Source organism: Tinamus guttatus, unplaced genomic scaffold (assembly GCF_059628265.1).
Source record: "Tinamus guttatus ecotype Peru unplaced genomic scaffold, ASM5962826v1 Tinamus_guttatus_pri_ptg000150l, whole genome shotgun sequence".
NCBI classification, from domain to species: domain Eukaryota; kingdom Metazoa; phylum Chordata; class Aves; order Tinamiformes; family Tinamidae; genus Tinamus; species Tinamus guttatus.
This window is the reverse complement of record NW_028288684.1, coordinates 13,338,492-13,351,632: the sequence shown is the minus strand read 5'-3', so window position 1 is coordinate 13,351,632 and position 13,141 is coordinate 13,338,492. Positions and strand designations below refer to the sequence as shown.

The 13,141-nt window shown below is 39.5% G+C and overlaps 1 protein-coding gene across 1 annotated transcript; it reads right to left on the bottom strand.

Moving 5' to 3' along the window:
* Positions 1 to 1,449: 1,449 nt before the first annotated feature.
* Positions 1,450 to 8,702, bottom strand: LOC104571779 (matrix metalloproteinase-27). Its single transcript, XM_010218906.2, has 10 exons — positions 8,601 to 8,702; positions 8,013 to 8,251; positions 7,253 to 7,401; positions 7,030 to 7,158; positions 4,970 to 5,131; positions 4,680 to 4,803; positions 3,790 to 3,920; positions 3,395 to 3,554; positions 1,791 to 1,894; positions 1,450 to 1,550 (listed from the first exon to the last, which is right to left on the bottom strand). Exons 1-10 carry the CDS (start codon positions 8,700 to 8,702, stop codon positions 1,450 to 1,452), a joined length of 1,401 nt encoding a protein of 466 aa, XP_010217208.2.
* Positions 8,703 to 13,141: the final 4,439 nt, after the last annotated feature.

Here is a 13,141-nt window from a genome sequence, read left to right as displayed (position 1 = left end):
AGCTTGTACCCATTACCCCTTGTCTTGTCACTGGCCACTACCGAGAAGAGCTTGGCCCCATCCTCCCTACAATCTCCCCTCAGGTGCTTGTACATGTTGATCAGATCCCCTCTCAATCTTTGCTTATGCTGGACGCTCCCTCAATGTCCCTCTTGTACTGGGAAGCCCAGAACTGCACCCAATACTCCAGGTGCGGCCTCACCAGAGCTGAGTAGAGGGGCAGGATCCCCTCCCTCCACCTGCTGGCAACGCTCCTCCTGATGCAGCCAGGATCCCATTGGCCTTCTTGGCCACGAGGCCACATTGCTGCCTCACGGTTAACTTGTTGTCAACCAGGACCCCCAAATCCCTCTCTGCAGAGCTGCTTTCCAGCAGATCAACCCCTAATCTGTCCTGGTGCCTAGGGTTATTCCTTCCCACGTGCATGACCTTGCACTTGTCCTTATTGAACCTCATGATGTTCCTCTCTGCCCAACTCTCCAACCTCTCTAGGTCCCTCGGAATGGCTGCACAGCCCTCGGGAGTGTCAGCCACTCTACACAGTTTGGTATTGTCTGTGAACTGGCTCAGGGTGCACTCTGTGCCCTTGTCCAAGTCGTTGATGAACAAGGTGAACAGCACTGGGCCCAGTACTGACCCTTGTGGGACATCGCTGGCCACAGGCCTCCAACTAGACTCGGCCCCATTTATCAACACCCTCTGAGCTCTACCATCCAGCCAGTTCTCAATCCATCTCACTCCACTGCATAACAAAAACACTGCCAAATTGTTGCTTGAATAGGATGGGGCTGATTTGTGAATGGATGTCATTCATAGACTCAGAGTAATTTGTGAATTGGCTAAAAATATCCATTCTGAGAAGAGTGCTAATTTCTGTACTGGAAAGATGAGAGAATCTATTGAGCGCATTAAGGCGGGAGTGTGATTTTGATGGCAACATAATGTGAATAGGGCAAGTCTGTAGCTGTCAAAAGTGAATAGGAGAAGATGACAGCGGAGAAGACTGAGAAAAGTAACGAAAAGCCGACTCTTGACAATGCTATGAAGAAAAGAAGTAGAATATGAGTATCATACATTGGAAACATATTTTAAAACTATAGTCCGTGTATTAATGTGAAGTCTTTCACAGATCTTCAGAAGAAAGATCTGTCTTCAACAGATGAAGAAGAAAATAGGCAACACCAAACTTAAAACTATTTATTGCCAAAATATTTGAAAGCCCAATTAGAGTATAAAAGAATAAATTATGTTGAACTTTCTGCACTTAATCACTTTGCAGATTTGTCTCGGACTTTGGAGATAAACAAGAGCTGACATACTGGTTTACTAATGTCATAGACGTACATGAAAACTAATCCTGTTGCCTCTTTCATACAGCAGCAAATGTATCAACAACCTTTGAGAAATCTGGTGTGATTTTTACTCTTACTAGCAGAATGCTTAATGATACTAACATTTAAACCAACTGTTACTCTTTATCTCACGGATAACTTTTTTAGCATTAGGATCAAACTCTTGCTGCTTAGATCCGTGGAAGAAGTAGAAGAACCCTGGAAATTAAAAAAAAAAAAAAAAAAAAGAAAGAAATTTTATCTTGTGCAAACAAGAAGCAGCTTAATTCTAACAATCACAGTTGGGAACATCAGCTTCCATACACTTTTGCTTCCATTCTTTTTGTGACATTAATGACATTGATAAGAATGACATTAATGAAACTAATGACATTAATAAGAACTCCGAACTCTGCTTACAAATAAACTGATTTTACTTAAAAGCTCATTTTTATTTACCTTTATGCTGGAAAACAGCATCAACCTTCTGGTTAATTCCTGGAAAGTCATCTACTGTCCGTCTAGGATAACCCTGCTCTATGGATTGGCTGTTTTCATTATACCTAAATCATATGAAATGAGATATTTAATTTGACAGAGTTAGACATCAGTTTTGCAAAGATTTAACCAGGGGTTTTATTGTATCCACTGCCTGCAGTTTGACTGACTCCATGGGACTGCAGTGAGTAACATTATCTGCACACGCAAATGTTTGCTGGACTCTGGCCTCAGTGATTACTGTAGGGAGGTTAGTTCTTTGCTGACAGAGTCTGGCACAGCTCCAAAGAAGTGTCTGAAGTGAGGCCAGCCGAAGTAAGACATATATTTTTAACAGCAGGGCTGAGATTTACCTCCTGTAACTTCAGTACTGTGAATGTAAGGGTGCCTATGGAAACAGGTCGAGTAGATTGTTTATAAAATGAGTAGATGACTTTGATGCATTAATCTTAAATGTGTCTTAGACTCCAATATAGTGTTACACATTGTCATCTCCTGGCTGCTGGGCTTAGAAGGAAGAAAGGAAACAGGCTTATTTCTAGTGACATGAAGTTCCTGACAGAGCCAGGAAATTGGTATAGGATGGGGCTGAATATGTGGGCTACAAAGGAGACTTCATTATGGAAGATTTGAGGAACTCTCCCACAAAAGAAAAAAAGGAAACACACTTTATGTTATTTCTTGGATACAAGAAGTACTTTTCACAGGAACTTGAGACTGAGAAAATGACTGTTATTACATAAAGAAATGCATGCTGTGGTTTCCTTGCGTGTCTTTATCTTGTGACTAGGGCAGTAAAATAGCAGGACGAGAGATTGTAAATACTCTTTCCAAAATTATCAAAAACAAAGGACGGGAAACCACATACAGCTGAAAATCCAGCTGACAATGTATACGTCACTAAGAAACCCCACAATTAATCACCATAAAGTATGCTTATCCCACACTGTGCTCCTGGTTGCCTGCAGAAGCTCTTTGGAGCAGTTGCACACAAGAGCAATTTAGCAGCTTGCTGAAGCGTATATTTTTTTTCTGTTTGCTTGGTGTTTGGGTACTGACAATCACTCAATGGTGAGTAGGATTTAGAAGTGTGTTGCAAATACAATACTAAGTAGCCTAAAAAAGGGAAATAAACTCATTTGTACCTTTCTGAGAGGGATTAAGTAATCTAGGACTTTTCAGAAAACCTACACAGGCCATCCTAACCAGCCTCCTGCCAAAGGAGTTTAAATCTCAATTCATTGTTTTCTACAGATGCTTTTGTCTGTTTTATTTATAAAATGTATGAATACTGAAACTTTCTCATTTTCCAGGTATAATGACTTGAAATGAGTCTGTATTTTTCAATACCTATTTTAGCATATCATTAAACTCTCAAAAGTCACAGCTATATTCACCTCCTAGTGCAGGAGTCAGCTAAACAAACACTTTCTTTGAAAAGTAGGATTAATATATTTGCCTAGTTACCTAAGATCCTACATTTTCCTTTATGACATGAATGATTTTAATTGCATACAAATTATATTGGAGTCAACCATAAGAAAATGATCATTATTTTTTCTTACCTCCAGTACTTATCACCTATGAAAAAGTCTGTCTTCCCAGTATTTTTATCACAAACAGCTGCATCAATTTTCTTAATACCTTTAGGGAAGCCCAGTGTGTTGATATTCTTTGGATAACCAGGCAATATCTGGTATCCACTGATAACCCAGTAATTATTGCCTAATCCAAAAAAAAAAAAAAAAGAAGTTTGTGAATTTTCTCCACCAACGACTCTGAAAAACTAAATGAAAAAGATTCAATTAGTTGATGTAGGCTGTGGACACTAAGTGAAATGTCCTATTTTTATATATTTTAAAATGTTAATTTCATGCACATTTAGCTATCTTCCCCCCACCTCCTCATTTCCCCTCAAATTTAATGATAGGATGAATTTAGAGGAAATCTCATACATCACCTTTGAAAAATAGGATCTGGTCTTTAACATTCTCATATGCAGCATGTATACCAGACGGAAGAGATGGCCAGAAGGCAGAAATTAATTCAAGTTCAACTTCTGAGTTATCAGGATACACACGCCATAAGTGTCTGATTTAAATAGGAAACGTTTTTTTAGTAAATAATTAACCACAGATATCTGTATATATGCACAAGAATGTGAATACCACTATGACTTACAAGTTCTTTCCTGTCAGTGAAACTACCTGGATCAATGTGTCAGAAAGTGAAGCACTAATCTCAGTGGAAATATTCTGGCTTACAATGAGTTGTACTGTTTTTTTTTTTTTTTTTCTGGAAATACCCTTTGTCTTGGTATTGACTGATTAATGATATTGGCTAGACACCGCAGAAAAAAATCAGGTTGTTCCTACCTGTATCATATTGTATTATGAGACTAAAGGAATTATAGGGTCTCAGGTGAAATGACTATAAACTATTCCCTATATACGCAGCTGAATTCTGGTGTGTATAGGTGGCTGGAGAGAGACTGGGCCAAGCGCATCACAGAGCACAATGATTTCTTAGAAAATGGTTGCAATGTCTATTCATTTCATTACTCAATGTGTCCATGTAAACATTCAGGAATAAAGTTTGCTGAGATTGAGAAGTTTTTTGGAAAAAAAAAATGGAGCCTATTTTGAATGTAAAAGCATGAATAAAATTCCCGTTTGCTAACAGTTTTGTGTCCATGTACAATTGTTTTTGAAATCTGTCCACAGATCTCACTATAAATGCCAATGATCATGCTAACCGCTACAGATTTCAATCTTTGTAGAAACCACAAGCAGATAAGCTTCACAGAGACAAATATCATATCAAGATTATATCAAATATAATCATATTTACCTGCCTTTCAGAAATATGATTTCTCGTCGGAGTGTAGTTACAGCATCAAAAGACACTTGGGAGCCACAGGTTTTGGGTGATGTAGGGGTGGCTGGCCTCTTATCTGGTATATTTGGTAGAGAACCTGAGGATCCTTTAAAAAAGAATATACCAAATTTATGGACACATTATGTTTTTCACATATTCACTTATTATATTATATGAATATAATGTTTGTAATGGTCTGACTCTGTGAAAGAGGTTGTTTAGTTCTTGTTCTGTTGTTTTTCTAAGCAATGGATTCTACTCACCGTAAATCGACTGAATACCACTTATGTCATCTGCGGAGAGGGGGAATTCACTGGGATTCACATAGGCATAGTTGGGGAACATCAATGCCCTCTGATCACTGGAATGAGAGAGGCCCAAAGCATGGCCAATCTCATGAGCAGCAACAAGGAACAAGTTGAATCCTTAAAAAGAATGTATATAGAGGAAAAATTAGTATAATTTGGTCTGAAAACGGCTAGTATACTGTGAACACACCAGGGCCATTGCTCAATGGTGTTTGTTATACAATATACTGAAATTCATTATGTATATACATATTTTTTAAATAGGACACCCACAAGAAGGAAGTGTCCCTTGGCTATCTTTCTTACTCTTATCTGTGTTAGTAACTGAAAGTATGTGTGTGGCGTGAGTAGATAGCTAGGGGTGAGGGTGGGTGCAGTGTTGAGAAATGTCTTGGCAGCATTTCCCAGCTGATCTAGAGCAGATTGGCAGTGAGTCAGAATGGATTAATAGGAGAAGAGGGGAGACTCCGTGAGGCTTGAGGTACCAAGCTGTCATCCTGTGTTTCACACTCCTTCCTACACACCTGAGAAAGAGAGGTGAGACCACACATAAAAAAATAAAACTAATATCAGCAGTATGGTTTTCCTTTTTGTCAATAGGACTTTTAAACTTAAGATTTCTTTATAGCCTTGTCAAAAAAGTATCTTTTTAAATATTGTGCTTGTGCGTGCTTACCTCTAGTGTCCCATGATAGCACTGCAAATAAGTAAAAATGAAATTTCCTCCAATAGATTTTTAATTGCTTGCATCCATCAAGGTAACACACCTTCCCCTTTCTGGCCTGGGTGAGAATGATCATTTGCCCTATAGCATGGTCAAGAGACTTTGTCAAGATTACAAATTTGTTGCACAGCAGAAAACTGGATACCGATTTCCCAAGAAGGGACAAATGAAGCCAAACACTCTGTTTCTCAAAAGCAAAACAAAGCATCAAGTTTTCCACATATATTTCCATTACTTCCCCCTCACGAGTCCTCTGAACTCTCCAAAGAATCCTGCAATGCCTCACTGGTGGAATCACACTGCTGAAAAGCACCACCAAGATCGGGGCTTGACTCATTCAACACCAGAGTGGGGGAAACATTATATTTTGTCAGCATGATAAGTTTACCTGGATCTCTTGTTTTTTTCTGGCAGATGAGACCCACAGCACTCATTCTCAGTACTCTCACAATTCCTTCCTGTCCTTAAACTCCCTGCCTCTCTTGCTCTGCAGCTACGACTCCCCTACTGCAGTTCTCCGCTGTTCTTTCCCCTTCCCCAAAACCTTGTTAAAAAAGAAGTGCTTAAAGTACAACAGGGCAATTTTCTTGCATATTGACAGATCTGTTGGAGGAAGTATATGCTGTATGGCCTGCCTGGCGGGTTGATGAGACTGCATAGGTCCCAGCCAGATGGTGGAGCACTTGGCATTTGTCCATCTCCTGGCTTGCATTTGTAGTCAGCTCTCCATACTGCATCTCAGCCCGTGGCGGGTCCAAACAGTCTGTTCAGACTCGCAGCTGCTTCCAGGAAACTTTGAGAACATTTTCAGATATAAGCTAAATCTAGCATGAGTAAAGCTCTAGTGTCCTAGACTATCTGGACATTGTGAGTGAGGCCACTCTGTCCTAACTGGTGGCTCTGATGTTTTTTATCTGGTGAGGATCTCTTGCTGTGTGTGGTAGTGCCAATCTTGCACTCTTAGCAATGAGGAAAGTAAAGTCAGAAGGATTTTACCAAAGATTGCAGATTTCTGATGTGGATGGACCCACTGAGATGATCCTGTCCGTAATATTTGTATTTGAAGGTTTTCCTACTTGTAGGCTTGTGAGTGGTAAATATATTTCAGAGTGGATCAGGCCAATTTCTACATCATCATCATTGTAAATATTCTTGTTTGAGGATATCCTCCAAGATCCTCAAACTATTCTTAGCATCAATGTTGTGTAATGTTTTGTATTCATTCGCCTGGCTAAAATCAGAAGAGAATTTATGCATCTGCAAAATGCTTCAGAAACTGTTTGCTACCTACCAGCTGAGCCTGTTGTCCAGTCTTCATCCTCGTCAAAGTGCACATCACCACCAAAACCATTGCCAGGTGGAAAAGCATGAGCAAGCACACCAAGGGGGCCATCAAAATAACGAGGACAATGTCCGTGGGCTAAATACAATGTTGAAATAACATTGAGTTTGTGCCATAATTATTGGAAAATATTTAAATTAATCTTACCATCAGTACGCAGTCAATATGTTACCTTTGGTCCCAAAAGCAATCATTATATCTGCTATCCCCTCATGAATGCGAGTGAAAATCAGTGGGGTGACTGTGCTCCATACTTTAAATGCCTTCTGGATTGCTTTATCCACGTCCTCCTTTCTCATATCTGGTGTGTGGTTGACAATTCTACAGTGGTAAAGGGCAAATAATAAAAGTACTTAGTGTTTACATGAAAAAAAAGCATACTGTTAAGATGCTGAACTTAGATATTTAAGAAGAAATATAAGCAGCAGTCCAATAGTTCCTCAAAATCACCTTGGACTGTGTGTGTGCTTGAGGACTATGATAACTGTCTAACATGTATTTTTTTCATAATAATAATCGTGGACACATTACCAGTTTTTCTCTAAATGGCTCTCAGCCAACAGGTGCTCTCTTGGGCATGAAGTAAATCCTTTCCTCAGTTTTTTGTGGCTACTAAGCTGTCAGTCTTGACACATTTTGAGGATAAGGGTGTTCATGCAAGACGCAACTGGTGTTTACATTCTGCCCACCGAATAGTTGTCAGGAGTGATACATGAGAGACAAATTATTACAATTGACTCAAGAAAGGTAAAATACTCAACCTGACCCTCTGAAATTTCCCTAGGGAATACACATGACTAACGGTAGGGGATAGAAAAATATTTTGTTATCTCAACTGGAAACAATTTCTATATAAGTTATTTAAATACAACAAATGTACAAATCCACAAAACCATAATTTAAACCCAGAAAAATAATTATGGAAATACTACCTGTATGTCAGTTTGTTTTTTTTCCACCCTGGCAAAGTAACACCATAGAGACCCACATCAGGAACTCCACACCTGGGTTTCTTCATCGTTTCCAATGTCTCAGTGTCTGGTTTTCCAGTCACTTTCAAACCAAAAAAATCTTGCATTTTCCGAAGTTTGTCAGCTGTGGATTCAGCATTTTTTTTCCATCCAAGTTGATTTGGATCTGGCTCAACTTCATAAAATTTATTTAAATAGTCCTAACAAAAAAAATTAAACAAATACATTTCACATTTTGATCTGTTTCTTACACAAATACCTTAGAACTGATATTGTTCAGGCACTGTCCTGGCACAATCATCTGCCTGTGATTACTTGGAGACAAAGCAGATGTTTTCTTGAGGATCTTAGCTAAACAGAAGCAGGCAGCTTTGTCCCTGATTCTTGTTTACTTGGCATTTCCAGTGTGAACAGATTTAACAAAGTTTGAGCGTCAGAGTTGTGTGTATTAGCATCATCTCAGACTGCAAACTCCTGTGTAGGTTAGAACACATATTATAACTAAAAAGAAATAGATCAATACATCTTAAAAATAAGCAATCTAATTACCTGTACGAGCTTTATATCCTCTTCGTTTTCTTTCCCTGGGTGCACGGGAAGAGCAGCAGAAACAGCTACACAGATTAAAAGCAAAAGTGAGATATTCTGCATTCTTAATGTTCTTTTCTGCCCTAGTACAAGAACAATCCTGCCTTCTGCTCCATATGCATGGCCTCACACATCTCAATTTGTATGATTATAGGGTGTTTCGTAAAGTCAGCTGTTGACTGACTCACAGTTTATCATGCTCTGATTACCTCCAGACATCCTATAACATTCTACTGGCTGACAAAATAAAACTTAACTAAATCCATCTGATTTACACACATCTGAAGTCTATTAGTATTTGAGTACTCCTAAGCTTCTTGACTCCTATTTCAAAACTGGCACCCAATTTTAGATACTTCACACTGAATTTTAGGAACTTGAGCAATTTGGCAGCAAATCAAATGGTGGGCGAAGCAGAACCTTCTACAACATCCTAACCCAGCTGTGTGAGACTGAGCCACCAGATGTACAGGCTCTTTAAGATGTGTTGGTTAACAGCCTTAGACTGGAAAATGAGAGTCATGCACCAGCTTTGAATCCTCTCCTGAAAAATTAATACTTTGAGAGAATTTATTGCCATTTGTACGCAGAAAGCTCTCTCTTTGAATCAATCCATAAAAGCAGAGTTGGTATTTTGAAAAATGGATGAGAAGCCCAAATCAGCCTCACCTCTGTACTGCAGCTCTTTGAAAAGGCTGCATGTTTCCTTTAATTGTGATGGTGAAATCCAGGATCCGCATAAGTAAAAAAGATTTTATCCCATGCATATTAAAAGCAGTAAAAAGATGCTGCTTCATTGACGTTATAGCAAGGTTAAGTTTATGACCTACCTAAAGTACATGAGCAATCTTATATCTCTGTCTGCCTTTACTTATTTACCCATCCATCTGTTGATCTGTCCACCAGTCCATCTATTTACTCTATCTGCCATTTCATCAAGAAATCTTTCTTCAGTTTAACCTCATTAACCGCAGGGGATATGATTATTTCCTTTCTTAAGTAATTCAGAAGAGAGGAAGTTTCAAGGGTCACACAAGCTGTGACAAATTATGGGATTGCATCCTGCTGCTGCCTGAGCACCTTCCACTTCCATTGGTAGCATATACCAATGGGAATTGTGTCCATAGCAATAGGAAGTGGATGTGTTTGGCACCTCAAAGGAGCTGTAGCAGAATGTGCACATCAACTCAAAAACTGCTGTAACAAACACACTTTTGTGGCTGCAGCAGCTTTTTCAGGAAATCCATATTTCCGTGTTATTTTTTGTTGTCACTTGCAGCAAGCTTTTCTCTCTTCAGAGGTATTAATGACTAATTTCATCCCTGGGTTTCACAACATAGTCTTGTTTATTAAACTTCATGGCATTTGTCAATTACAATAACAACCAACCCCCTTACTTTGTCATTATTATTGCATTGTGGGAGTATGTGAGAGATCCATGAGACTTGGATTCCACCCAGTTCTTTTACTGATGTACAAACTGTTACAACGATTTTTCTCACATGATGAGTGTGATTGAATTGATCCTGGAAATGATGTGCATTTATCCATAATTAGGGGAAGTCAAGTAATTCTTGAGCTCTGCCTTCCAAAATTAAACAAACAAAAAATGTTTATCTATCTCAGAGGTTTTAAAGTTAGAAGGAAATAACATGGTTATAGCATCCAGCTGTATAGATGGCATAGGTTGCAAACAAAAACTCCTGCTCAGGGTACTAGAACAAATTTTTGGAAAAGATATTTATGTCTACTTTGATTTTAATTTTGTAAAAATCTAGGAAGCATTATGAGAAGATCTGATGTGAACCAGGAGAACTGCTTATCTTCTCCACTGTGGCTGGTAATACACTCTCCACGGCTGCCTACTGTGCAGTGCTGGAAGGATAGAGCCCCATGAGAGCAGTTAGGTTAAGATCGTTTGCCTCTAACTTTAAGAATTCTTCTATAGATAACAGTAATAAGTATCTCTGGAGAGTGATTCAACCAGTTATCTTAGAAAGGGAAGAACTAACCTCTGTAGATGTCTCCCTCTGTCTTTATTAAATGTAGGGAAGCTGCTTTTGTATTTGTTCAGAAAACACTTGGGGGCTAGGTGGCAGAGGCTGGCTGTAAGGTTCTGCTCTTGACCATCTGCATAAGACAGCTGCTGGTTCCAGCTGCTCCTGGGATACCTCAGTGCATAGTTTCTCACAAAGAAAAGCCTGGGAAAAGAAGAAGCTGTAAAGCAGCTGTTGGTTATGGTTCCCTAATTCTTCTCCTTAGCGTTGGTGAGAGCTGGTGAATTCTCATCTGCCTTGTGACATCTTCTTGTGGTCCCAGCATATGTTTCATCAGGACTGCAGTAATGTGACACATGTCTTAACTTGGAAAGGTCACAGCTGGTCCTCAACACATCGGTACTACCAAACAACACTGCACGGAGAGGCATAGAAATCACCAGCACTGTCGCATCATGGTGGTTATACCAGGAAGTATTCAGTGGTCCATAGTGTGGGTGTCTACATGTGAGAACCTCCATAATAGCCAATAGAAACACAATCAATATTGTCAAAAGTTGCTAAGAGATTGTTTCATCTGATCACATGTAGGAGTTAAACTTAGGATGTGCTGCACAAAACTGAGGATGTGTTGCATAGCTCTCAGGAGTCCAAGGGTCTTGACCAGCTCCATTGACTATGACAACAGTCTGTGCCTGAGTTCACATGAAAACACTGAGGCTGCAAGAAGTCAGCTGCCCAAACACCGATGTACCATGCTTTCTGAGATAGCCTAGTGACCTGAGGCCTTGACAGAGGGCTGGTGGATGTGACTGAGGCTGTAGAGGGAATTTGTGCCTCTAACACTGACAGTTGTAGGCCACGTGGAAGACCGAAAGGCACCTTAATGTCACTAGAGATCTGTTCAGGTGCCTGAACAGATACTTGAAGTTGAATCTCTCCACTGAAGTAAAATCACTCAACTTGAATTAGAAAATATGGGACAATGATTTGGGAAAATGGCAAATGTTTCAGATAATATGTTTGATTCCTTTCAAACCTTTGACAAGGAAGGCAGGATTCAGTCATTTACACGTAGGTCTCTGGAGGCAGTGTGCTCCCTGGAGCTCAGGGAGCACTCCTCTGCCAGAGGTCCTGTTTCATATCTGCATGGGTGATACCCTATAGCATCTCAAATACACTAAATGCATATATTCAGGCATTTTGATACCACCCTCTGTAAATCTGTTTCAGTTAAGAGTGATGTAGGCTAGGACTACACCTATAAACAGTTACCATAAATCAAGATGTGGTACAGCAACTACAGTACAGTAATTAGCAAATAGAACCGTAAATTCTTTAGAATGGTGCAAAGCAATTGTAGGTGACAGGACAAACTGAGGCTGATAAATACCACTGCATTTGATCACTACAAGATCAAAACACTTGGAACCAGAGCTTGTGCTTCCAGGAATGGAATAGCGTGGTGCAGTCACCAGACGTGCCCTCCTCGTAAATGTGTAGGGGAAGCTGAGTAATCACTGCTCACATAAAGATAACGGGCAAAACATTCAGATAAACATGGAGGAGTGTCTCTTATAAAGAAACCATTTTATTTTGAGCCCTCAGTCTTCATGCTTGAGGGAAATCCAGGGTGCTTTACAGAATATCAAAAAACACTGACTAAAAATGCTTAACTATAAACTGCCTCCTCTCCTTAAATTCTTCATGTTCCATGGGTTATAAATTACCCTTTTCTCTCTCTTTGCTCCAAATGATAGCCACCTTCTTACTATGCTCCATTCCAAATCCCTCTACTCCAAAAGTATTAACTACTTTTTTTTTCTCCCAGAGAATAATAAATTTTTCCACTTTATCTCTGAGGAGCTGCTCTGGAGCTACACTGGGGCCTGCTGCTTCTGTTCCTCATCTGAAGGACTGCCCAAAGCTTACTTATTTTTTAGTTTATACTAAGTCGTTTAATTTATACTAGGTTTAATAAGACACATTATCTTTTCCTACAAATATTGTGTCGTCATGTCTGTAGACCACCTTTTCTATAACAAAATAACCAATTTAGATTGATCTACTTTTATAATAATTTCTGGTTTAATTGGCATTGGTAATTCAGGATCACTATCTTACACAAGAAAATATGACTAATTAGGACTGTTACAGAGACTTTATTTAAAGTAATTGATATCTAAATCACCTCATGAGAGCGGTATACACATAAATGAATTTCTTCATTAAAGGTTTTGATGGGGACTGAAGCAACTCTCCTATGAGAAGACGCTAAGAGAGCTGAGCCTGTTTAGCCTGAAGAAGGGAAGGGTGAGAGGGGGGTCTCATCAGTGTGTACAAATACCTTAAGGGAGGATGTTGAGAGGATATGGCCAGAGTATTTTCGGTGGTGGCCAGCAACAGAACAAGTGACAATGGGCAGAAACTGAAACGCAGGAAGTTCTGCCTGAATTTGAAGAAAAACTTATTTACTGTGAGGACGACAGAGTGCTGGAACAGGCT

Bases quoted from the DNA above. Each gene is read 5' to 3' on its own strand.
- LOC104571779 (XM_010218906.2), bottom strand. From the start codon at position 8,702: ATGCAGAATATCTCACTTTTGCTTTTAATCTGTGTAGCTGTTTCTGCT. The intron at 8,252-8,600 runs GTAATTAGATTG...TTTTTTTGTTAG, and splicing joins AGGATATAAAGCTCGTACAG to GACTATTTAAATAAATTTTA. The intron at 4,804-4,969 runs GTGAGTAGAATC...AAGGATCCTCAG, and splicing joins TGGTATTCAGTCGATTTACG to GTTCTCTACCAAATATACCA.